This window comes from Trematomus bernacchii, unplaced genomic scaffold, assembly GCF_902827165.1.
Source record: "Trematomus bernacchii unplaced genomic scaffold, fTreBer1.1, whole genome shotgun sequence".
NCBI classification, from domain to species: domain Eukaryota; kingdom Metazoa; phylum Chordata; class Actinopteri; order Perciformes; family Nototheniidae; genus Trematomus; species Trematomus bernacchii.
In genome coordinates, this window is record NW_022987869.1 from 5629968 (window position 1) to 5657675 (window position 27708).

The 27708-nt window shown below is 40.7% G+C and overlaps 2 protein-coding genes across 2 annotated transcripts in view; one reads left to right on the forward strand and one right to left on the reverse strand.

Moving 5' to 3' along the window:
• LOC117469267 (cytosolic phospholipase A2 gamma-like) overlaps window positions 1-20065 on the reverse strand; it is a 52081-nt gene extending 32016 nt beyond the window's left edge. Inside the window, exons 1-3 of the mRNA XM_034113661.1 lie at window positions 19874-20065; window positions 19222-19448; window positions 18615-18710 (exon numbers count right to left, since the gene is read on the reverse strand). The gene's annotated coding sequence lies outside the window, so the exon portion shown is untranslated. The remainder of the gene's footprint in view (window positions 1-18614; window positions 18711-19221; window positions 19449-19873) is intronic.
• LOC117469268 (carbonic anhydrase-related protein 10-like) overlaps window positions 701-27708 on the forward strand; it is a 135342-nt gene continuing 108334 nt past the window's right edge. The window contains exons 1-2 of the mRNA XM_034113663.1: window positions 701-1451; window positions 15673-15747. Coding sequence (XP_033969554.1) covers window positions 1391-1451; window positions 15673-15747 — 136 coding nt within the window. The 5' untranslated portion in view covers window positions 701-1390. The remainder of the gene's footprint in view (window positions 1452-15672; window positions 15748-27708) is intronic.

The window sequence follows — 27708 nt, forward strand, 5'->3', positions numbered from 1 at the left end:
AACGCTTAAGAAAGACAAGCAAGCTCAAGTGTCTCAATAAAAGGTGTCCAAACTGCTAGAAGTGAGTCTTAATATTATTATTTCACTCACAACAAATGTAAATGTCAAGTTTAAATGCATTTGTATTAAGGGTGAGTTATACAAGTGGGTTTCATCTAAGGAGCATCTGGGTTTAATACAATTACAAAGGGTTTAATACAAGAACAATGTAGGCGAATCATCACAGTGAGGGGGTTCTTATAGAATGGAGACCAGCTCAAGGGGGACACGAGACAAAAAAGGTTGGGAACCACTGCTGTAACCCATAGTTACCGCTAGAGGTCGCACACCGTCCACAGGCAGTTGGTTCTTTATTTGGGTCAATATCACTCCGCAATCATCAGGTCCGGCTAGGTCTGCATCCACAGGTGGCTCTGCCACCAATGGCATTGTGTTTTTGAAATAAAATGAATCACTGCCCTGGATGATTTATAAGATAAGATTGACTTTATTGATACCAAATAAGAAGCTTTTTTCCCGTTACAGCAGCAAAACAAGGCATTTGTCTCACGCATTGAACATGAGGTGTAAAGATAAACAAACACAAAATAGAAACATGTCAAAATAGAAAATGAAACAGAAATAGCCTACAAATATATTCATATTGTAGACAGTAAAAGATCAAATCTGTCAAAAAAAAAACACAATGAAGGGCCAAATTACAACTAACAAAATGTAAAAGTAGGATATTATTACACTAAGTGTGCCAGGAAAAGCATATTCAATTAAATATACATCAAATTTAGAAAAATAGACTGTCACAATTTGTTATAGTGTTTGTCGAAAAGTATTTCGATAACATTTTCTGTGGACGTTTCTGCTATTCTCTCTTTCTTTTAAGCATTTTAAGCACTTTGCATGCTGTCCCAATCCTTTTTGTAATTTTGTATTTATTGGACTGTAAGAAACATATTACATTTTCCTAGTTAAGCCTACTTTACGTGGATACAATTATGTCATCATGAATATTATGTGTGGCAGTGTGTGCGCGCGGTGCTCCGTCAGAAGAGTTCCCGCTGCAGCGCCACAACATCCTCCCTCTCCCAGGAACAACACAGAGGAACAGGAGGATGCTTCATGAGCGGATCTCACAGCTCAAATCTCTTCAGTGTCGATAGACACGGGACCGAGGAGGGTTAAAAAAGAGCGACATGTTGCCTGAACACCATACCGAGGAGCGGAAGAGGACGAATCTCCGGTGAAGCTCCAAACACTGTCGGTGTTCCGCGGGGGGATACACGGGGACCAGGAGCACAAAGTGTGGGGGAAATGTTCAAAGTTCCGCCGTGTGAACGCCCGCAAAGCGTCGTCCCGTAACACCTGCAGAACATGGGCATGAATTGAACGAAGCATGCATGTCGTTTGGGATATATCTGTGATTCTGCAAACATTCATCATCTGCACGTCATCAGGTAGGTGCCGAGATGGAGCTATGACTATCAAAACAACTGAACAAAAATAAGAGAATATCAGATAGTTAAATTGCGTATGAACAAAAATGAATTAAAAGTACAATTTTCTTTTTAAAGGTAGGCCTAACTTATTATGTAAAATCCACTTTTTCATGTCTTTTATACATCAACATGTGTCCCCTGTGTAAAGAGATTCTGAAAGTTTCAGGAAAAAAGATTCTCTCACCTTTTGTCCTGATGCATTGATATAAAAACCTATCTGAAAATGAGCTGATCAGATTTTGGCCACTTGATGATGTCATAATGTTTTTGGGGGTTGTGTAACCATTAGTCAATCACCAACCAAGGTAACCCCCCCCCCCCCCCTTATCACCTGAATCTCCTCCTAGAGCACCATTGTGTTATTTTTAACCAAATATCTCGCAGAGGGGCGTGGGGAGTGGCTCCTTATTTTCATCTAAAGTACCAGACAGAGAATCAGCACTTTTGAAACAGGGCTGAAACAGAGGGTATTATAGGATGCTACAATGATCTGTTTGGTGTTTCAGCCAAACACAGAGACATGTTTTGTATATATCTGAGACCAATAATATATTGATAAAAAACAGGGGGACCTTTAATGTAAATGTTACAGTGATATATTGATTCAGATATTTAGAATTTAGTTTGCTGAATTTAGCTTACTGTACAATCGTCTTAAATACCAACACAGAATCAGAGAATCAGAATCCCTTTATTCGTCCCACAGAGGGGAAATGTACAATAACAGCAAAGAGCCAAAGACAGCTTAATATGTTAAAGGAGACATGTCATGGCCATTTCCACTGATCATAATTCCATTGTTGAGGTCTACTAGAATAGATTTATATTGTGCAATTTTCCAAACTCACATTGGTTTCTCATACAGCATCTCTGTAAACTACGTGTATTCACTGAATTTCACTCTCTGCCTTTAACGGCTCGTTGTAGCTCCAATAGCTCCAGCCCCCACCCTCCCTGTGAGCACAGTGTGCTCTGATTGGTCGGGACGTTGTGAATCGCGCTGAGCTCCGTGGAGGTGTTGTTTCCTTGTTTAGCGATACACAGCGAAACACAGCCAAACTCATCCTGAGCACAAACAAACTCACATCCGAAGTAAAAACAATAAGTGTGGCTTGATATTGAGTAAGAAAAAGGTTGATAAACGCTGTGAGAATGGGTCTGCAGAGAGAATTTTGCCGCGATCCCAACTGTCTGTTATCAGCCTGCAGCCAGGGAGGAGAAATCAGCAGAGCTGCCTGTGTGTGAGGAAGTCCGTGGATTGGTCAATTTGGACCAATCAGTGGGGGCTTAACGTAACGGCTCCGCGGACGCTGCGACGTGCAGTCAGGGGAGGCAGGGGAGGCAGAGCCTCACCTGTCATACTCCAATGTAACGGAAAAACAATTAAAGAAAAACTAAATAATAATAATAATAAAATGTCTCCACTGATCTTGTGTAAATGTGATTTCTGTATGATTCTAATCGCATTTTATAGTCAAAATCAGCAAATTTGCCGAGCTCCGCTACGGGAGCGATGAGAAGTGAGAACTGCCTCACGTAAGCTCACAGTAACTTGCTGGAGCGCGGGCACTAATTTAGCGCGGCCACTTATTTTGTGAGCGCGCTCAAGCCATTTACTGTGGGGTAAGGTGAGGCACAGATGAGATCTGCCTCACTTCAGAATGCGTCACCCCACAGAAACTGGCTGGAAAGCGGGCCCTAAGCGCATGCCTGTTACCATCTCACTGTAGGTCACCAATGTAATGTTTGTAGATCCCTTTATTACATTTATCCTCGCCATCCATAGTCTCTAAATAACTTATTTCACTTATATATGATATTTAGGCTCGCTGGTCTCATCGTACAACGGCAATGAAAAAAGCACCAGGAGAGGCAGCCATAACCTCTGCCGCACTGAAGGGGGCGCACGTAAGCCCACAGGTTCTTGTTGCTACTGTTATTCTACCGCAAACAACAAACTAGACTTTTGAAACTACAGGAAGATAAGGAGGACTTTTACAAAACAGTAATAGAGATTGTTGTCCAGAAGGATAGCATGGACTTCTATTCATCTTCAAGTCAAGGTAAGACCACAACTGTAATGAAAATGGGATCTTACTTAGAAAGAACAATCCAATATTTAGATTTTGGGTATCCTTTTGTTGATCGGTCTGTTTAAAATTAATCATAGCATCAGACTAAAAAAGCTTTTGAAAATAACAGAATATTTCGATTAAGGTCAAAATAGGCTATAATATTTGTAAATCTGACTCAGTGAGTCAGTGCCTCACCAGCCATGAACCTCACCGCACGTCACTGCGCGGACGTAACGTAACGGCTCCACGGATTGGTCCATTTCGTTCCGGGTACGGGGTTACGTCACCCCGTACCCGGAAGAATCAAATGGACAATGACGTATCTCCAACGAGGCCTTTTGGGGAGGTATTTTCTGTGTTAGAGTTTTACTCGCTACAGGGTGTACGTTGAGGGTTTTGACTCTGCAGACCGTTTACATGCATAAAAACCTTCATAACACACAAGGGGACGGTTAATAACCGGAAAAGCATGACATGTGTCCTTTAATATATCACTCAAGAAGCATGCATAAAAAAAAATGAAAGACACAAATCTAGAAATTACACAATTTACAAGATACACATCCAGTTTAGTGATATCGCAGCCAGGTGAAAGTATAAAACTGGTAGTATACATTTCACAGCTATTGCCAATAATGTAACTTGTTACACAAAGTGGGTGGCTTACAGTATTAACATTAGTGTCAACAGGCTGTTTGCACTTACAGTAGCACATATGTCACACTGGAATACATAGCCTTTGAAATGACTGAATTTGGAGTTCGGTTGGGAGGCTTACTTTGAAAATGCATTCCGTTACAATTAATAACTACCTGTTAAAAGATCTAATCAGTAACCTAGCATTAAATCATGTAATCTGATTATTTTATGTTAGATTTGGATTAGCTATATATCAAATGCAATGCAAATTGAGCATATATTTGTTGAACAAATTAGGTGTTCACCTACTGCATTTAAAAAAATAATATATTTAAAGAAAGAAGAATGAAATAAGCCTAAATGAAAACCAAAAATGCAAATTCAGACAGTATACCTATCAAATATAACTAATGGACTACAAAATAGTATAATTAACAAAGCATTACCAGTAAATACTTCTCTAATTTTGATGTGGATTAATTGGACTCCATTATATTGACAGTGCCAGTACTGCTGGCACTGAGTGGTGCAGGAATGAGTCCTAAAACCCAAAAATGAGTTTGCATTTTACCACTTCCTGTTCCGTCTCACAGTCAATGTTTTTTTTTAACCTGTTTTGGTTAAATAAATAAGGTCTGTATCCAACACAACCTTAAAATCATTTTACGTTTTGTTCTACAATATAAAATATGTCAGTAAATAAAACTTGTGAATGTCAAAATCTTTTAAGTGTCTTAAAAATGGCGGTTGCTAACATGTGAGTAAATGAGAATATTAAACGTCATCAAACATTAGCCACCTTTAGCTTAGCGGTGGTAACGCGCACCCATGCGACCGCAATGTGGTTTGTTTATCAGAATCAGAATCAGAATACCTTTATTAGTCCCACGGAGGGGAAATTTGCGTAGTTACAGCAGGAAAAAAGAGCCACAGACAGCTTAATGTTACATATGTTACATGCATTCCAAAAAGTACTAAGTTATGATATATAAGAAAAAATATAAGAAAAAAAAAGTTACATCATTTTCAAAATACACATCCTGTAACAGTTCTTAGGATTTAGCAGCCAGGTATATATTACACAGTTATTAACGGCATATATATATTGCACATATAGCACATATTGCACATAGTTGGTTGGTATTTAGCAGCAAGGGGTGATATAGTCTGTGTTGTGGTGTGTGTAGGGGGGGTTCTACTAGGGGCTGTGCTGGTTGTATAGTCAGTGCTTGAATTGGAATAAAAAAGGTGCCAGTACTCTAAATCAGCAACTGTTTCAAGTCAATTTTATTTATACAGCCCAAAAACAAGAATTTGGCTCAAAGGTCTTTACAATCTGTACAATATTCGACTCCCTCTATCCCAGCGTTTCTCAAAGTGTGGGGCGCGCCCCACTGGTGGGGCGCAGAGATGTGATAGGTGGGTCGCAAATGGACGTGATGAACGGGAGATTATTATTATTAATTAATATTATTTTTTTAATTAAAGGGGACCTATCATGCAAAATGCACTTTTGTACGTCTTTTATACATGAATATGTGTCCCCGGTGTTCCAGGGAACTCACCAAGTGTCAGAAAACACAACCCTCTCTATTTTCCTCCATACCAAAATCTCTAAAAAAGGGGCTGCAACGGATCTGATAAAAACTGATCCAGATTTGAACACTTTACTGACGTCAGTAAAGTGGCGCTACGGCTATTGGGCCAACTCTCCACCTATCAGGGGAATGTGGGGTTGGGCCACGGCCGGCCATTGCCGCTCGAAAGCGCTGGAGACGCTGTAGTACATATGCCAGGCCTGTAAGTGGCGCTGTAGTCTGCCACAAAAGCAGCGAAGAAGACTTCCCGCGCATAGTTACCATGGTTACCCTTCTGTTTATTCTCCGCTGTGGCTTTTTTTCTCCCTCCCCGAGGCAAGCGTTTGCTCCCGCTGCTTTAATTCAATGCAATCCCTCCCCGTCGAGGCAAGCACTGTAATTCTCTCCGGTTAGTCCACCAGCAGATGACAAACACCCACCTCTCCGCCTCTTCCAAGGAACGAGGGGACCGTGCGGCAGAGCTTCAGTTTCAGTTTCTTTCGCCGGTCAAGATGTCCGTTAAAGTTTAAATCTTCCGGACAAAATTAGAAAAGTGCCGGTCAAAGGTCTTCTTTGTTATTTATTGAGCTTTAAAACAAATGAATAACGACTCTATATAATAATAGGCTATAATAAAACACGGAAGACGGAGATCTATTTTTCTCCCCCTCTTCTGACAGCCCAGCAGCTGTTCAGAGCGCGCTCCCCTCTCCTGCAGGGGGGCGTGGTCAGCTCACAGGGGGCTCACAGAATCAGCCCCGTAGACAGCAAACAGCACATAGAGCGAAATGAGGCATGGCTAAAATGCATGATCTGTTTGGTATTTTGAAAACAGAAACGTATAAATATACCTTATATAGGTATGGCCCTACAATATATCTTTTAAATATAGCATGATAGGTGTCCTTTAATTAATTATTTGGACCTCAGGCCGGAATTGAACCTGGGTCCTCACGGGCGGTAGTGGACTGTTACAGCCGGAGACTCGCAACGGCGGTGGACTTTCACAGCGCTGCTGCGCCGGACCCGCCGGAGCCTCGCAACGGCGACGTTTTGGTCACCCATCCGACTGTGTTTACAGCTAAGCACACACGCTAACATTAATTAAGACTACAAGCTCACTTGGGGTTGAGGCTTTTTTACACGTTGCTTGAATAGCCGCGTTCACACCGGAGTACTTTCACCGTACTTTTCGCGTTTTAGTTCCGTGAGTCGCGTTCACACCAAAAATCGTACTTAATCTCGGGTACTTTTACCCCCATTTTTAGAGCCAACTCAGAGAGCGTACTTTTCTGTGGGTGAAAAGTTCTCCAAAAGTGCCCCAGTGCTGATTGGCTGGGCGAATTGCAAACCACGCCCGTACAACTCTGAAAATGTTGTGTAGAGCCGCCATTGTTTTTCCTCGCTACAAAAACACAACGCTCCGTGCGTTGTGTTTGTTTTTGAAAGCAGTTATGGCAAGCATCAAGAAATGATGAGGAGGTGTCGGCGCTTCTGGAGATCTACGCAGAGGACGCGACCCAGGGAATGCTACTGAAGCCAGTTCAGTAGCTTTCACTCGACCTGGGAATGTGCACAGCCCCACGGCACACCGGCTAAAAATAAAGAAACTCGGGCAGGACTACAAACGGCGGATTCAGTGGCCAACGATGACGACCACGACGAAGGTAAAATCAACTACATGCACTGGGGTTTTAATCTGCACAATAATGGTCTCAGATGTACTTTTATTTGCTCAGTAGATCAAGCTAGCCATGCTAGCCATAATAGGCTAACACCGGCCCCGAGCACACAGTACACACACACTGTAACTTTGTCTTGAAAGAACGTTGCGCATCGAACTGATGTTCACAATCATGTTTATTTCATAATATTCATCATATTTTATGTTTAACTTGCCTCAACAACATTAAACAAAGTTCAAGCATACATGAAGCACTCTTCAAAAAGGAACAATCCTCCGTGTTTGAACCTCTTGAATCGCTGCATAGCCGATTTATTTGGACTGGATTATCCCAGAGAGTCTAAACATTCTTTATAACACAGTTTCAGATTTGTGAAACCTTAATTCTATTTGTGAAAATACAAAAAACACATTCCTAGTATGTTGTAAAACTACATGGCGACTAAACTTGTATATTGTATATTGCTTATTTTCCCCTCTTAGGAAAGCGGACACGGGATGCGAATTTCTTTGACACCGCCCAGGCGTTGGAGGACCGGCGTGCCGTGGTGAATGAGTCGCTGCGTGGAGATCAGATGGTGCTGTTCACCAAGGCCCAGGAAACGGAGGACAAGATGCTCACCTCGATGGAGCGCCAGGCAGAAGTGTTCAAGCAGCAGATGGAGCGCCAGCAGCACCAGGATGAAGTGTGGGCGCAGCGGCAGGATGAGCGACAAACTGCATTTAATAACAGTTTATTTGGTATAGTTTTTGTAAATACTGACACACGACACACAACGTTGCACTAAGGTGTGCATGCTGCTGAGAATATCCCTACACCTGGGACAGTTTATTTTATATTGTTATTACTGTTATGACTTTATTTTATATATAATGTTTACTGACATGTACAACTGACACTTTATTTACATTTAAAATTGTTCTATTTAATGTTATGTCTTGAGAGTGCAATAAAGAAAACCGACATGGCGATTAAGCTTATTTCTCCTGACACTTTATCTTTTGTGACCTGTGTAGCATCCTATACATCACATGTAAGTGATTATTCTGATACCATCATGTTTCATCGGTTATAAACTGGCAAAGCTTTATTTGTCATTTATTTATCATCAATGTTGCAACCTTGTGGGGGAATGGCAGGGGCACATACACAAATATGACAATTTATATAATTTTAAATATTATTTGACCTAAACTTTTAATTCCCCCCCATTTCACACAACACAACATGGAGTCCACTATGGGCCAAAACTAACATGTATGTTTGCATAGTGTTTATGGCAGACGGATGCAGTGGGTCTCAGGAAGATATATAATAAAGGTGGGTTTGCTGCTGAGACTCCCTACAGCTGGGAGTTTATTTTATATTGTTATTACTGTTATTATATAGTACAACTGACACTTTATTTTATATTGACAATGTTTACTGACATGTACAACTGACACTTTAGTTACATTTAAAATATTTCTATTTAATGTTATGTCTTGAGAGTGCAATAAAGAAAACCGACATGGCGATTAAACAGATCCTGTATCAGTTTTTCTTCTTCTCTTGTTTTGTAGCGGGTTGCAAACAACTTTAAGGTGCTTACCGCCACCTACTGTACTTGTAATCTTCCCTCAGGGAAAAGTACTCCGGTGTGAACGCGATCTGTACTAAGTACCCTGGGGTTAAAAGCGCCAGGGCTCTTAGTGCCGGAACTAAGTACAGGAAAGTACTTGGTGTGAACGCGGCTATTGCCTGCCCACATATCTGATCTAAACATAGTAACGTGTGTTGGGGAAAATAATTATTTATAGTTATTTAATAATTGTGACATTTATTGTACTTTTTGATGGATGAATGATGCTCAAAGTGAGGGGGCAAAGAATACAACTGAGGGGAAAATGCCCCCAATTGCCCCCTCGTGGTGCACTTGAGTACACTCAAGCATCTTTCAGCAGGAAAGGAGAGAGGGAATCAATGCTGCCAGGGAGGACATCGAAATGGTAGCTAACGTTATGTCTTTTCTGCTTTCCTTCTCTCCCGGGCCTGCTCTAGTCTATCGCAGTCTACAGAGCCACCTACTGGGTGGGAGTTGCAACTAAGCATAAACACAACAAATATGAGCAGCGTACCGTATGAGGTGCCGGTACGCAGTAAGAAGTAACGGTACGCAGATGGGTAAAAATCAGAAGTCCCGGTACTGCGTCCCGGTACTGCGTACCGGTGAGTACCGGCCCAATTGAAGCACTGTGTATAGTCTGACCACTGCAGGAAGGAAGGACCTGCGGTATCTCTCCGTAAGACAGCGGGGGTGCAGCAGCTTGTCGCTGAAGGAGCTGCACAGTGAGGACAGGGTGTCCTGGAGGGGGTGGGACACATTGTCCAGCAGGAAGGACAGCTTGGCTGCCATTCTCCTGTCTCCCACCACCTCCACAGTGTCCAGAGGACTCCCCAGGACAGAGCTGGCCTTCCTTACCAGTCTGTTCAGTCTCTTCCTGTCAGCAGCCGAGATGCTACTGCCCCAGCAGGCCACACCATAGAAAATGGCTGATGCCACAACAGAGTCATAAAATGTCTGAAGGAGTGCCCCCTGCACCCCGAAAGACCTCAGTCTCCTCAGCAGAAGGAGTCTGCTCTGTCCCTTCTTGTACAGAGCAGCAGAATTATCAGTCCAGTCCAGTTTATTGTTCAGATGAACGCCCAGGTATTTGTAAGATTTCACAATCTCAATGTCCGCTCCCTGGATGTTCACTGGTGTCGGGGGGAGTGTTGGCGCCGTCTGAAATCCACCACCAGCTCCTTGGTCTTCGCTGCGTTGAGCTGGGGGTGGTTCCTCTGGCACCAGAGGGTGAAGTCCTGCGTCAGCTCCCTGTACTCCCTGTCGTCCTCGTTGGAGATGAGTCCAACGATGGCGGAGTCGTCAGAGAACTTCTGCAGGTGACAGGTTGCAGTGTTGTGAGTGAAGAGAAACGGTGCCAGCACCGTCCCCTGGGGGGCCCCCGTACTGCTGATGATGGTGTCTGATTGACACTCCCTGGTCCTCACGTACTGTGGACGGTTGGTGAGGTAGTCCAGGATCCAGGAGGTGAGGTGGTGATCCACCCCAGAGAGCTGCAGCTTGTCCCCCAGGAGCGGGGGCTGGATGGTCGGGCTGCTCGATTATGGCAAAAATCATAATCACGATTATTTTGGTCAATAATTGATATCACAATTATTAAATACGATTATGCATTGACTTTGAAAACATCCATTTATTGAACTTTAAAACAAATACAAATAATAATTTGAACAGTATCTTTTTAACTGTTGATTACCCTGAACGTATAATTCAACTGAAAAACCAATACAAAAAATAAATAAATTATACATTTATATTTACATTTAAATAAATAATATCAAAATAATAAATACCAATAAACAAGATCAACAAATATTTTGGAGCGCACTTCAACAAGCTATTAAACATATATAAATATGATGAATACAAATTAATTAGATCAAATATGTTGCAGTGCACTGTCACAACCTAGCAAAGCAAAATAATCGTTTTTTTCGATTATGTTGTTTTCGTAATTGTGGCAGGCCAAAATCGTAATTGCGATTAAAATACGATTAATTGCACAGCCCTACTGGATGGTGTTGAAGGCCCCCAGCCTTCTCCAGGTGGGAGAGGGACCTCTGCAGCAGGTAGATGACGGCATCATCCACCCCGATGGCAGGCTGGTAGGCGAACTGCAGCGGGTCCATTGATGGTTTATAGCCTAGCGTTAGCTTTTTACTTCTGGAGATTGCATTTACACTTCAAAAATCATAAAGTGATATGTGGAGATTATTCTGCTGAACATAACATATAAGTATCATAAACATGTGTTTGCCACAGATCTTGTTTTCCCTGATATTCTACGATCCAATTAATTTATCCCTTTGCTTTTTGTCAAGGGAGCCCTAGTGATGCTAACTTCTGGGTTGGCCTACTAAAATAAATCATGACGTTTGTTGTTTTATTTTACTCATTTAAACACAAATGTGGTCAAATTTCCATCAAGAGCTAAATGCTAGATTAGCTTTGGTTTCAGTCATACACATATTATATGTTACTCCCTAACCCTGCTCAGGACTCAACACTTGAATCTGTAGCCTCTTGTGCACGTGCTTGACTTTATACATGTGAAAGAAGTAGCAACGTTACTCACACACAGGGTAATGAGCTCACACACAGGGTAATGAGCTCACACACAGGGTAATGAGCTCACACACAGGGTAATGAATGTCACTGTCAGTGTGTCAGAGAGCTCATACACCATGTGTCACTGAGGCAACCATCCTTTGAGTCACACACACAGTGGGTCACACAATGGTCACACAATGGAATGAGTCAAGGCTTCCTAGTCTCATCCAAACACGCTCTGATTATATTTTCATACTAATATGTAATCAAACCACATAATAGGATCTCTTTGTAACTGAGCCACAACACGTCAATAGTAGGCCCCAGAGATGGGAAGTCACTAAGTACATTTACTCAAGTGTTGTGCTTCACTTCAATTTTGAGGTACTTGTACTGTACTTGAGTATTTTCATTTTATGCTACGTTGTACTTCTACTCCACTACAATTCAGAGGTAGATTGTGTACTTATTTACATTTATTTTGTTCCTTTTAGTTTCTTTGCAGATTTGGATTAATGATAAAAAATATAATCAAGTGTTAAATCAGACTTTAGTTCCACCTGGAGTAAATTCACAAGCTACCCTGCAGTATACAAAGTCATTAAAACTAGCTTCACCTTCACCAGCTTTGATAACACTTTAATGATCAATCATTATAAAACATATCATATATATTATTCTGAAATGGACAGATCTGCAAAATGACTACTTTTACTTTTGGTACTTTAAGTATTTTTTGATGCCAATACTTTTGTACTTTTACTTGAGTAACATTTTGAATACAGGACTGTTACTTGAATTTCTGCACATTGGTGTAAATAAGTACAAGATCTGAGTATACTTCTCCCACCTCTGGTAGATCAAGTAAATTATAAGTAGCTCAAAATTGTACTTGAGTACATTACCACCATTGGTAATATAGCTATAACATAAAAACACTTCCCTTTTCAATTTAACCCAAGCATTGTTTTCATGTTGGGCATAAGGACATCTGTGACCCGCTCTATCGAAATCAGTCGGAAGTCGCAACGGCTCATTTCAAAATAAACATGGATTTGAGTAAAAAAATAGTTTTTCGGGGTTCGGGTGTTTTGTTTGATTTTAAATAAACAAAGTCTTAGCTTTCAGAATATGAAACTTTTATTTCCAAAATCACACGATAAATAAATGTTTGAAGCCTGTAAAGGGAAGATGACAGGCACCTCTCACTCGCACTCTGCTCTTCCGCAGCGCCGCTCCCCCTCCCTCCCTCCCTGAAATTATGAATGTAAGGCGTATAGTAATCATAGGTAACATGGCAGGGTCCGTTACAGTTTGTTTTCATCTAATTTCAAATAAACAAAGTCTTGGCTTTCAGAATATTAAACTTGTTTCGGCAAATTTAGATGATAAATACAACTATGAAGCTTGTAACGGCATAATTACAAGCGGAGAACGGAGTAACTTGACGTCACAGCAGGCATAACAACAGCCGGTGTTTCTCGTGAGTGTTTTCCCCGGGAAACAAACACAATACACACAAACGCAAAAATACACAAACACACACACACATACACACACACACTCGCGAGCTTCCCCCAGACCAGTAATCCAAACGAAAATATCTTCCCTCCGGACTATTTTGATCATTTGCTCCGCTAATAATCAATCAGATCGATGGATTCCAGAGAAGAGGAAACTTTGAAGGCCTTTTTCTCAAAATGATGACTCGGTGACAGTCATTATATAATGTGACATATTTGGCTTAATATTTGGAGTACAAAAACAATCCTGATATCATTAGAAAGCTAGGAATCTCCTCTTGCCAACAGTATATACAACTCAAAATGTGTCTTCGGGTCAATGCGATTTCGATAGAGCAGGTCACATCTGAGGTCATATTTTAGTATAATGGGAAGTTAGCAGCTGTAACTTTTTTGAGATACTTTTTTTCTTTTTATTCTAATTTCATCTAATATTTCAATCGATCCACTACTCATCTGCTTTGACATCTTCTTGGGTGATTGGGAGCAACAATTAATTAATTAAAAAAAGTATTTGTACATCTATTTGTATTTAAAGTGGAAGACAACAAACAGCACTTAGCAATATGGCACGGTTACCGATTTAAACAACAAAATATTGTGAATTCGAAACTAGTCTGCTTTCAATGAGCTAAAAACATGTTTCTATTTCAGAAATGAACCTACTTACACCGCTAAGCTTAACACAGCTGAGGTTTCGCGTGATTATGTTTTAGTAGTCTTTACTTTACTTTTTTAGGACCCACTTCTCTTTATGACACATTAATGCCTTGGACATTTAGACGTTTAGAAGTGGGGAGTTTACTGATGTATTTTATGTTGTACAACAACATGTGAAAGTTGTGAAAGACCTTATTTCAGGCATCTAACCAAAGATTATTCCATAAAACCATTGACTTCTACATATGGAAGCCAATTTCCACCACAGAAAATAAAAAAGATATCTGGTAAGTCATAATTATGACTTACTATCTCATGATTATGACTTGAGATAGTAAGTCGAAACAATGAGATAGTAAGTCATAATAAAGAGATAGTAGGTCATGATAATGACTTACAGGATACATTCTTTTTTTTTTGTGGCGCGAATGGGCTTCCATTATTACAAGGGAACATAATGCTGCCAAAACGCTAACTAATTTCCAGGTTTGCAACTAATTTCTGCAGCACTCTGTTGGTGTAAAACTAATTCCAGCATTAAGTTGTACCTGCCAGATCCCAGCGGCTCAGTTTGAACTGTGCTGCCGCTGCAGTGTTAAATAGAGACGGAGCTCCAGCCTGAGGTCAGAGACACAAAGAACACATGGTGTGAAGTAGCCACAGGCGGTTGGGCCCACCAGTGCAGACCCACCACAGAGATTCACAAATCTCCATTTTGACCTACTTTGTAAGCTTATTTACAAGTTTATACAGTTTTATGAAAAAAGATCAACGGACCGTTTTTTAAAGTGAAGATTAAAAATAGGCTAATACAGGGATTTCATGGTTTCATGTGAACCTTTCCTATCCATCAGGATTTTCATGTTTCAGTGGTATATTTACATAAATACCAATGCTTTCTTATTGCAAGATAACAGTGGTAAAAGTTGGACTTTAGGACTTTTGCTTGCCTTTTTATTTATGAGTATGCCTCCAATAGCTTATGGCCAAGTGGTCAATTTCTGTATGTGGATGAAACCTGGGCTCCCATTTTCTCCCTATTGTATCAAAACCTCTCTGTTCCTAACCTTTGGTTCCCCCGCCTGTCCACCACAGGAGAACGTGCAAAACATAATTGTGGTAGTTTTCTAGCCAGGCTACCCTTGCTCGGCTTTGGTTCACTTGGGCATGGTGGGATCAGAAACTACACATTTAGTATTAGAGCATTTTTACAGCTGCCCCTGTCACCATGCACTAAAGCTGCCTTCACATGATACGCGATAGATGTTATAGATGTCATCTGATTTGTTGAAAGGTCGGCGGCAAACAAGGTCAAAGTTGTAATAATTTGACCTTTGAGCGCATCGCTAAAAGACAATTTCAAGTGGTGCCGAACGCAGAGGGTAGCTCTGTCCCCTAGTCAGCTGGTACCCCCCTCTCCACAGAAACATTGCTGTATTGAGCAGTGTACGGGATTTTGACACACAATGCTACGAGCAAGTTTCAATATATGCTTATTTGGTATAGATTAAACCATCCAATATTATATTTAAGTAACTAAAACCAGTGTGAGTGTGTTAACAAAAATGTAATTGGCAGCAATACAGCTAAGACCTTTTTTTTCTCAGAACTAAAAAAATGATTAAAATCCACCTTTGGTCAGATCTAAAAACAAAGAAATTGATTTAATCCTCTTCTATAGTTCTTGGTTTATCTCCGTCTATCTTCTGTAACTTTATCCATGTCTTCCTTTCCTCTGCAGTTCAATGGGAGTCCCACACTGAGCATCTCCACTTTGAAAGGAACATAAGAAAAAGAAACACTTCACTCACTAAAGAGCGACTTCCTTATCTTGTCTTATTTTTCCTCTCTCTTTCTCTCTCCGCAGCTCAGCCTATTACATCCAAGCTTGATGCGAATTGGTGGGCGTACAAGGACGTGGTGCAGGGCAGCTTTGTTCCAGGTAATAGACCATCTGCAACCTCATCCATTAGTCATGTGAATTGTCTATGTGATCATTTTATGGCTTGTTTATTCTGTAGAAAAGCCATCTTTTGCACAGCGGTCTGTCCTGGGAGAGGGATCTTTCCTTAGTTGCTCTCCCTGGCATTTCTTCTTTATCCTTCTCTGCCGCAAAGGTCTAAAAACAGAGGCTGTTGTCCGCTGTACGGACTTAACAACCCTGCATGCACATTTGTGATGTTGGGCTGTATAATATTTGGTTTATTGATATACAACATGGTGTCATAAGTACTACACTTAAGGACACATTTGAGGTACCTGTTCTTAACCCGACCCAAAATCATTTTCCTCTGCTACATTTTGGAAGCCAATTTAGTAATTTTTTGTCTAATAAATCAAGATTCTCAAATGTGAAGATTTTCTGCTTTTGCTTTAAGAAATTGTAAAATATTAAAATATCTTTAAGAATTTTTTGTTGTTGCAATTAATACACTTAATTCTACTTTTAAGTACATTTTCCTTATCGTACTTAAATATTTGAGTACCATTCTCGATCCAGTACTTGAAATTGAGTATGTTTACAGTGTGGTATTAGTACTTATATTCAAGTAAAGAATCTAAATACCTTTTCCATCACTGCCCATCACACGGTCACATTTTGGTGAAAAAAGTGTGGCTGACTAGATTTGTATTTAAAATTAAAGATATTTCAAAGATCATTTAAAAACTAGAGATGAAATATAGAACATTTCTATTGAATAGATTCATGTCAATAAAAGACCTTCAATAACCAATATTTTTCTTTTTTATAGGAAAAGCGCTATACCTAATATACCTAAACATTTAACTCGTATAGGAATAATGTTTGCTAATTTATGGCCAATGCTAATGCTCTGTACCAATGCAGGAAGTGGTGTGATAGTTAGTTTTTCATGATGCAAATGACATGCATAATTATTTAAAAAGGCGTGTGATCTGTCAGATTGTGTGTTAGTATGTGGGTTTGGAGATAATGGAGATGACCCTTCCATCCACCCTTTTACTGTCACAAGCATTTACCTCTGCCAAAGTAATGTTGGGCGACTGGAAAAAGTGACTGGAAAAAGCACTATGTAAATGCAGTACATTTTTTACAGGTTTTTTTACCATTTACCATTTTCTGATAACAGCGACTCTGTGGCTCTCCCTATACAGAGAGGGACAGAGAAAATGTATTTAAAGTTACTTTGAAATCAAATGAGTTTAATTTTAAGTTTTAATTTCAATGGGTGGCAAGTGTCATTCTATTTAAATGGGATGTATCTTTTTAGAATAGGACCGAAATGTTTCCCAATGAAAGCAAGTGTGTGTGGATGTCAAGGGTGTGACAGGCTTTCCAGGATATTTGGGAATGGCAAAAGGCTTGTCACATCAGTGAGCTCAGCCTGACTTTGACTAAAGCTTCTCAATCTACTCTCACATTACACCAGTTTTGGGGAATGAAGCGGGAATACAGTCAGCAAAAAAAAGCAAACTGGAATTTTATTCAGGTCATTGTCGTCTTTGGCTTACATCCCTGAGATCGCCCTTTCAGCCACGAGTACACTCAGGTGATTTGCTGAGATAAAATGGACAAAGCTCTTGGTCTCAGTAAAAGGAAAGTGGTGGGAGATGGGTGAAGGAGAGATGAAGAAGGAACAGAAATCATTATTCCATCTTATTTATACCTCAACAGTGTTGCAGAAAGGAGACAAATCACAAATGATGCAACCTTTCTTGCCGTAGACACTGAATGATAGATAAAGATGGCTGATAGGAAAGAGTCTGGCAAAGGCTTCTGTGGTTTGCCTATCAGCTGTTACTTTGGCAAGGTAAAATATGGACCTAAATATAAGACCGGATGCAGAATGCACCACAGATGCCATGGAACAATAGTGAGTCTTTGGCACGTGAAATGGCAACATTCATTTGTGTAGTTTATCCAACATTACCAACTGAGACAGGAACACTTTCATAAGTGGTTGGGTTCAAGGCCACTTAGTTGCTATCTGAACCCCTCTTACAATTCCCAATCCCACCTGAAGTCATTGTACAGAAATTGTTATGGGGACGTATTAGTACATTTCTGGACTGCCTCCTCCACTGTGTGGGCGACAGTCCCTGGTGGTTCCTCACAAAAGCTCAGGGAAGGGGCTTCTCTCTAACAAAGGTTGGTTGCTAAAACATTAAGTTTCATCCTAAAGTATTTTCTGTTGTTAAACAGAGAGAAACACTGTTTCAAGAATTCAGATAATGTGTAAATCCCACTTTTGTGTCGCTTGCCACAGTAACGTTTCTGTTGAGCAGTCTTCCTCACTTCCTTGTGGTACACCAAGCCATAACGAGGATGTTACCTATTCGAGGCCTCATCAGAATGGCTGTTGTAGTGTTTTATTATAAGAGATTATTTTCTTAACATCACTTTTGGACCGTCCACTGGATAGCTCACTGGTTAGAGCTGGCCCACATTCGGACAGTAAGCCTTTGACACGCAGATTGGTAACATTCATTTGTGTAGTTAATCCAACAGTACCAACTGAGACAGGAGCACCTTCAGGGTTGGTTGGGTTTAGGTCCACTTGGTTGTTATCTAAACCCCTCGTGGATCCCCCAATCCCACCTGAAGTCATTGTACAGAAATTGTTATGGGGCATATTAGCCTATTACTGTCTCATCCACTGTGTGGGCGACAGTCCTCTGTGGTTCCTCAGAAAAGCTCAGGGAAGGGGCTGCTCTGTAACAGAGGTGGGTGGCTAACCAGACATACATTAGGTTTGATCCTTAAAGTCTTTTCTCTTGTGAAACAGAGAGAATACTGTTTAAAAAATTCAGATTACGCATTCATCTCACCATTTTGTTGCTTGCCAGAGTAAAGTTTCTGGTACGGTGTCTTCCTCACTTCCTTGTGGTACACCAAGCCATTCAGAGGTTGTTACTGTCTGGAGGCTGACAAATGTAACTTGATCAGAAGGGCTGTTGTAGTCCAGGTGTTTATACCCTTAAAAACACATTTGGACCGTCCACTGGATAGCTCAGTGTTTAGAGCTGACTAACGGTAAACCTTTGACACGCAAAATGGTTACATTAATTTCGGTAGTTTATCCAACAGTAGACAGGAACACCTTCAAAAGTGGTTGGGTTTAAAGGTGTCCTATCATGCAAAATGCACTTTTTGATGTCTTTAATACATAAATATGTGTCCCCGGTGTGCCAGGGAACTCACAAAGTGTCAGAAAACAAAACCCTCTCTCTTTTCCTCCGTACCCAAATCTCTAAAAACGGGGGTACGTATCGGAAATGTGGGCTGGCTTTACACCCGCGGCCCTATCAGAAACGTCGCTATCAGAAACAATGCACAACGTGTTTTGGACATTAGCAAGCATCGCTAACACTCAGAGCTAACCTGTACTGGAGAGAGTATGTGTAAAAAAGCAGGAAATATAAAAAAGGTACTCACCTTGTAGTAAACCCGCAAGAAAAAAAGCATTTGAGCTCCATACTGTTTCAGAAATAATCCTTGAAGTGGTTTGGAACATGACATGGCATTTAATCATGGCAGCATTTACCTGCATCTGAGCAGAGAAGACAGCCTGCTCGTCACAGAACTCACTGTTTGCCTTTCCGTGCTCAAAAGGGGGCGGGGCCAGCAGCTACTGACCCAGAATCAGCCATTCTCTAACAGGGCTGAAATAGAGGGATATTAGGGATGTCTAAAATGCATGATCTGTTTGGTATTTTGAGCAAAACACATCATAGACATGTTTTTTATATATTTGTATATATCTGATACCCATAATATATGCCTAAAAATAGCATGATAGGAGATCTTTAAGTCCACTTGGTTGTTATCTAAACCCCTCTACCATCCCCCAATCCCACCTGAAGCCATGTACAGAAATTGTTACGGGGACGTATTAGCCCATTTCTGTATCATCCACTGTGTGGGCGACAGTCCTCTGTGGTTCCTCAGAAAAGCTCAGGGAAGGGGCTGCTCTGTAAGAGAGGTGGGTGGCTAACCAGACATACATTAGGTTTGATCCTTAAAGTATTTTCTCTTGTGAAACAGAGAGAATACTGTTTAAAAAATTCAGATTACGCATTCATCTCACCATTTTGTTGCTTGCCAGAGTAAAGTTTCTGGTACGGTGTCTTCCTCACTTCCTTGTGGTACACCAATCCATTCAGAGGTTGTTACTGTCTGGAGGCTGACAAATGTAACTTGATCAGAAGGGCTGTTGTAGTCCAGGTGTTTATACCCTTAAAAACACATTTGGACCGTCCACTGGATAGCTCAGTGTTTAGAGCTGACTGACGGTAAACCTCTGACACGCAAAATGGTTACATTAATTTCGGTAGTTTATCCAACAGTACCAAGTGAGACAGGAACACCTTCAAAAGTGGTTGGGTTTAAAGGTGTCCTATCATGCAAAATGCACTTTTTTATGTCTTTAATACATAAATATGTGTCCCCGGTGTAGGGGTGCATACCGGTTCCCGGTATTACCGAAATACCGGTTACTGGTGGCTACGGTATACCGTACCGAAATCAGATCCGGTTTTCGATACTTTTTTTTTTTTTTTTTTTTTTTTTTTTTTTTTTATAAAAGTGAGGCATAATATCCTTAAACTTGTGCCCAAACCGTCGAAATTACGATGTCAATTTCGCAGTGAAACTCCGCAACCAAGTCACTTTTGAAAATCTAAAGTGTGGCTGCATATGACTGCCAGTCTGAATGGTGGGGTCTGTAACCACTGCCAGTCTGAATGGTGGGGTCTGTAACCACTGCCAGTCTGAATGGTGGGGTCTATAACCACTGCCAGTCTGAATGGTGGGGTCTGTAACCACTGCAAGAAGTTTATTTCTGGGAAAGGTGGCAACACATCCAATCTCCAACCAATGCTGTCTCGTATGGCAACCAAGTACCTTTGTGTTCAGGGAAGCAGCGTGCCAAGCGAGAGAGTGTTCAGTTTAGCAGGTGAGATGCTACGCTGTGAAAGGGCCCGTTTGGATCCAGAGAGAGCAGATATGCTCATCTTCTTGAAGATGAATGCACAAAACTGAACTGTGATGGGATTTGTTTTCTTTCATCAGGCAAATGTTGATTTTAAGGATGCTATTTGTTTTATGTGCAATGCCGAGATCTCATGATCCTTTATGTGTTCTCTGGTCAGTCGAATCTCAGGTTGAATATTGATTATACTGGTGATATTTTATTTTTCCATTGACAAGATGTACTATTCCCGCCTGATGGTTGTTATAAATGATATTGCAGAATCAGTTTTCTTCATAGATAACGTGTTTTTCATTGTTTGTTCAGTACTAAAAGGTCCAAGTACCACAATTGAATTTAATATTCATTTGACACGTTAACTATATAATAAAGCGCTTCATGGGAGTAACTGCGGGATGATAAAATGTTTCCCTTATGCAACATGAAAGTATCACGATATGTATCGGTTGAGTATCGGTATCGTTCAGTGGTATCGGTATCGGTATCGGTATCGTAAAAAAGTCAACGATATGCATCCCTACCCCGGTGTGCCAGGGAACTCACAAAGTGTCAGAAAACAAAACCCTCTCTTTTTTCCTCCGTACCCAAATCTCTAAAAACGGGGGTACGTATCGGAATGTGGGCTGGCTTTACACCCGCGGCCCTATCAGAAACGTCGCTATCAGAAACAATGCACGACGTGTTTTGGACATTAGCAAGCATCGCTAACACTCAGAGCTAACCTGTACTGGAGAGAGTATGTGTAAAAAAGCAGGAAATAAAAAAAAGGTACTCACCTTGTAGTAAACCCGCAAGAAAAAAAGCATTTGAGCTCCATACTGTTTCAGAAATAATCCTTGAAGTGGTTTGGAACATGACATGGCATTTAATCATGGCAGCATTTAGCTGCATCTGAGCAGAGAAGACAGCCTGCTCGTCACAGAACTCACTGTTTGCCTTTCCGTGCTCAAAAGGGGGCGGGGCCAGCAGCTACTGACCCAGAATCAGCCATTCTCTAACAGGGCTGAAATAGAGGGATATTAGGGATGTCTAAAATGCATGATCTGTTTGGTATTTTGAGCAAAACACATCATAGACATGTTTTTTATATATTTGTATATATCTGATACCCATAATATATGCCTAAAAATAGCATGATAGGAGATCTTTAAGTCCACTTGGTTGTTATCTAAACCCCTCTACCATCCCCCAATCCCACCTGAAGCCATGTACAGAAATTGTTACGGGGACGTATTAGCCCATTTCTGTCTCATCCACTGTGTGGGCGACAGTCCTCTGTAGGTTCCTCAGAAAAGCTCAGTTACAGAGGTGGGTGGCTAACCAGACATTAGTGTTCATGCTTAAAGTATTTTCTCTTGTAGGTAAAAGTTAGTAGATACTTTCTCATAAATCTCACTTTTGTGTCTCTTTCCAGAGAACAGTTGCTGGAGCGGTGTCTTCTTCATCACTTGTTTTGTTACGCTAAGCCGTAAACAGGTTCTGACCAGAGACTGGAAAAAAGTCTTACCTTTGGCAAGTTGTAGTGTACAAATGTAGCACCTCATTTCGGACGCCCCTACCGTAGTGGGGCCGTGATCGGCACGGGGTCGGCCCTCGCTGAAAGGAAAACCCCCCGCATGACTTGATACGCCCCCTTGATAAATAAATGTAATTATAATGAAACCAGCTTTAATGGATCATGGATCCACCAGGGGGAGCAGTGATTAAAAAGCTGCCACACTGGAACTCATGTGAAATAAACAGCTGATAGATCTACAGGAATCTGATATAGCAGATATTTGTTAAGATCCATATGTCAAGGATAGGATCATATTCTGTGCTAAATAAGAGACATGTAATCATTTACAAAACATCACCATGTTTTTATTTAACAAAATAATGTTGTTTAATCCACGTTGGCGTACTACAACTACAAAAACCATCGGTTTGTTTTTTCATCAGGAAATGCAGCCCGGCTCAAACAAACGATTTTTAATCATCATCCTCATGATCATTTAATGTATCATATGTTTGCCGAATTGACAGGAAACCACTAACAAATATGAACTTGCTGTAGTCAACTTCATTAAAACTTTATTAACGTGCCTAAACTCAGTAATTCACTAAAAAGAGGTTTATTTTTAATGGAGCCTTGTCATCTCACCACGAGCAAACAAGAATATTTACTATAATATTATACTATTGTTAATAGTTTACTGTATTATTAGTGTTTAATATTACTGCTATAATAATCACACATTGAGTTCATTGTTGTGCAATGTTAAAATCAGACCGTTTTTTTTTTTGAATAGTCTGAATGAAACGGCAGCTCTCAGGTGATCAGCTGTGTGTGACTCTCTTTGTTTACACACCTAATGGCCCATCAGCCACAGCTCTCCCCCCCCTCCCTGATCTCTCTTCTCCAGCAGTAAAGTTAACTGTACTGTAGGTTTGGGTTTGCATATTTATGCAGTGATCTGTCTCTTCCTCTCTCCCGCAGACAGCTGAGCACTGTCAGACCGGACCATGGCTGTAAAGCAGGGGTTCCCAACCTTTATTGTGCCAAGGACCGGCAGTTACATTAAAAAAAAAAGAAGGTAAACACAGTGAAGACGGTGCGTAAAAAGGCACAGCTCTCGGCGCGCTGGTGCTGCACTTCTCAGAGGCAGAGTTACACGTCCCGCTGCCTCCTGATGCTGCAGCCATTTCATGAAGTGAAGGAGGTTTTCCTTCTATAAAACAGCTGTGGGCAGCAGACACTGTGAGAGTCCCGGACATTCATTCATAGATCAAGGCAGACTGGTTTACAGACTCTCCTGTTTTGCCAATCCGGTGCTTAAACAAGCTCTACACCCCTGGCCGACATGTCCTTAAAATGAAGTCCGAGTTTGAAATATATCTCAAATAATGTATGCACTGCCATTTCCCCACATAAATATAACGGTCTGCAATGAAACGGTTGTCTCCTGTGTGCTCCTCTTCCTACTTGGCGCACCAGTATTTTTCTCGTGCGCACGAGAGGCTGAGCCGCCAAATCCCATGAACATCATAAAAGCCATTTTCAACTATTTTCTGGTGAAAGTTTAACTAGGCTACTGGATGAAATAATATGACTGGTATAGGTGCGAAAATTATGATAAAATATTTTTATATATTTATATAACCGGACCGGGGGTTGGGAACCCCTGCTCTAAAATACCGCTGTCTCTTCTCCTAAGTCCTTTTGAATTCTCCTATCCACTATTCCTTAACCCTGAAAGGGTCTGTGGGCAATCGGTGTGACAAAGCTCTCCCATCCCCCCTCAGTTAACAAGAGGTAGTAAGAATCTTTGTTTCAAATAATGGGCGAGCGATCGGAATGTGACAACTCTCCCCCCCTCTTCTCCATTGCCGTGTGACGGGGTCCAAACTCAGAGGTGGAAGAAGTATTCCGATTATTTACCTAGGTCAAAATACGTGTTAGAAGTAAATGTCCTGCATTCAAAATTGTCAATTGCCCAAGTGAAAAGTATTATCATCTGAAAGTAAAATGAATCATTATGTTATTAGTATTAAATACATATAAGTATTTTTACAACTTATATTTAGAAATACTCCGTTGTAATTATTGATGCATAAATGTGTTCATCCATTCAATGTGGAATCTGCTATAATGGGGTTAATGTATGATATTACTTAATAATTAGGGCTGTCAGTCGATTAAAATATTTAATCGCGATTAATCGCATGATTGTCCATAGTTAATCGCGATTAATCGCAAATTAATCGCACATTTCTTATCTGTTCTAAATGTACCTTAGAGGGATATTTTTCAAGTTTTTAATACTTTTATCAACATATGAGTGGACAACTATGCTTTATATGTTTGTTTATTATCATTTGAACAATGACAAATATTCTCATGAATATTAAACACAACAACCTGAACATTACAAATATTCAGCTCAATTCAACCTGGAACCTCTCTCATACAATAATACAATACTGTGTGTGTGTGTGTGTGTGTGTGTGTGTGTGTGTGTGTGTGTGTGGTGTGTGTGTGTGTGTGTGTGTGTGTGTGTGTGTGTGTGTGTGTGTGTGTGTGTGTGTGTGTGTGTGTGTGTGTGTGTGTGTGTGTGTGTGTGTGTGTGTGTGTGTATGAATGTTGAGACACTGTGATGGATCGTTGGAGCTATGTGCAGCTCAAGGCATATATGCTCGAACGGGAGCTGCCTGGACGCTGCAATCATGTTGCGCGCAACTATCCGTGCTGAGTGTGCTGACTTTTCGTACAATGTCCCACTGTCTGGCTACCTGCATAAGTCAAGTGCTCGGCGCAGTTGTCGGCGAAATGTCGCTCCTCTGTTTTCATTGAAACAGCTCCTTATATCCGTTAGCGCAGCTAGCTAGCACCAGATGCTAACAACAACAACAACAACACGTAAGGTGTGCCTCGCTCGAGTCGCGCCACTCATACACACACCCTCCCGGTCCTCCCGATGGCCAGTCCGGGCCTGCCGGTGAGCGTGGAAGTGTGGTCTGCCACAAGCGGGCGGCAGGAGCGGGGCTGTCAGCATCAGCTTGAAGATGGTATTTTAAACTCTGAAACTACAGGGCGGCCGAGGACAAAAAATACACATGCGTTAATCGCGTTAAAATAATTAGTGGCGTTAATTTTTTTTTTGCGTTAACGCGTTATTAACGCGTTAACTTGACAGCCCTATTAATAATACAATACATTATAATATATGATATAATAATTTAATTTTAATTTAATTCATTTCTTATTCAATAGTTTCTCATTATTATTATTTTTATTTTTATCGCTGATCTTATTTTTTATTTTATTAATCTGTGTGAATCTGTGCTGTCCTGTTTTTCACTCACCCTGTTGCTGTTTGAACAACTGAATTTCCCCACAGGGATTAATAAAGGTCCATCTTATCTTATCTTATCTTATCTTATCTTATCTTAATGTATAAGTTGATTTACTTCGATCTACTGTACTGTGTAAAAACACCACAACAATATTACAAAAATATACTGCATATTAAAGTAAACTATTGTAAAGGTAAAAGTATGTGCATACAAAATAAAGAAGTGTAAACATTTACATTATTATTATGATTATTTAATATATAAAGAATATATATTATTGAATTACAATTAAGATAATAAGATTAGATATACTTTATTTGATCTAAAATATTGATGTTTTTTCATTATAGTAGCCTGTGAAAACTTCAGCAAACACAACTGCAGAGCTGCAAACATTACTGAAGTACTGAAAGTCCATGAAACAAACTGAAGACGTAAGTTGTCTTTGTGTATTTGTGAATGAAGCGCCATCTCATGGTTAAATCCTGAAATTGAAAATCTGGCAACGCCCTCTCAGGAAATAGTGGGAGGGCTTTACATCTCCAGCCACTGGGATCCGCTGGGTTTTCAGCTGGAATCCGTTGGGTGGAGTCCTATCTAGAGTGCTACATCTGTAGGTGTTTCTTCCCAAACACATTTGGATGGGCCGCCATCTGTAACCATGGATGGGCCGTCTTATGCGGAATCCACTGCAGAGTCCGACTCGCAGAACTTTCAGTCATTGTCCACCCCTTTGTCTCCCCATTTTTAACAATGTTTTTCTCAATAAAGGCAAAAACCGTAAAAAACCTGCATCACATTTGGACAATCAATACAAAGGTTTTCTTGTATTTGACGATGCAATATTCTCTATACAGAGCTTGAAAGTGATGTGCTGCACAGATGCTTTAGCTATAGACATTCCTAATATTCAACTGTTATCCCAAGTACCAGTACAATGTAGTTTAAATATACAGCTTTTAAGAACACACCTGTTGCGTTGTTTGGGTGGGGACGGCAACGCTCTCTTAATACGTCCATGACACAGTCGCGTTGAGCTACAGAAGTGGGCGTGGTTAAATCTAAACTTGGTCAGAAAAATAATAGATGCACCCTGGGCTGCTTAAGGGCTCTGTCTGATTTGGGACTAAGCCATTCATTCCTTTCATGGAAACTCATATCATGAATATTTTAGTTTTTATGTGAATTCTTTAAACAATCACAATTATGTTCATTGCAAACTGCAAATATGCTGAACATTTAGACATTCTCTGGCTGCAAACTGGCAAGACTGGACTCTGTACTCCCTTCAAAGTTTGAGCTTCTTGGCTTTCTCGGTGAAGCAGACTGAATCAACTTGTCAAACTGGCATTCTGTAATTCAGAGTTTTTCTCCAGCACACAAGTTGGCAAGCTAGTAAAGTGTGTGTTCCTTTTGTGAGGGTATCACTCTCTGAGAGGGATATTGATGTAGGATGAAAATAAATCTTTTTTAGATTCAGTGATGTGTGTGGGAGCAAATAAAGGACCTTCAAATAATAATTGATCCATTCTTAAGCTAGTATTAGGTCATCTCTCTAACCAATTTCGCTTTCTTTCTCACATTCGATCTGGCTTGGGACCGATCATTTTAACTAGAATCTATTCCAGAAGCATCTTCTTATTTGCTTTTTCCTACAACAAAGTACATCGTTATGGTTTCCATATTTTTTGTATCGGTCAGAATAGAGATGGTATCAGTGAAGTGTAGTGAGATCTTGAGGACATTTGGATGATATTGAAGCAACATGATAGAGAAGAGGAGCTGGACGGTGTGTTTGTTTGGTTCCTCTCACATCACCACTAGGCGCGTTCACACCGCAGTACTTTTCCCACTTTAGTTCCGATATAGTTCCGAAATGTCGCGTTCACACCAAAAAGTGCCGGAACTAAAATGAGTTCATGAGAACCTTTTTACCCCCTTTTCCGTCAGTTTCCCGTCCCTGCTAGAGAGCAGGTACTTTTGTGGGAGAAAAAGGTTCCTATGTCTGATTGGCTGGGCGGAATGCAAACCACGCCCCGTAAAACTCCCAAAAAGTTTTGTGAAGCCGCCATTTTATTATCCTCGCATTAGCATTA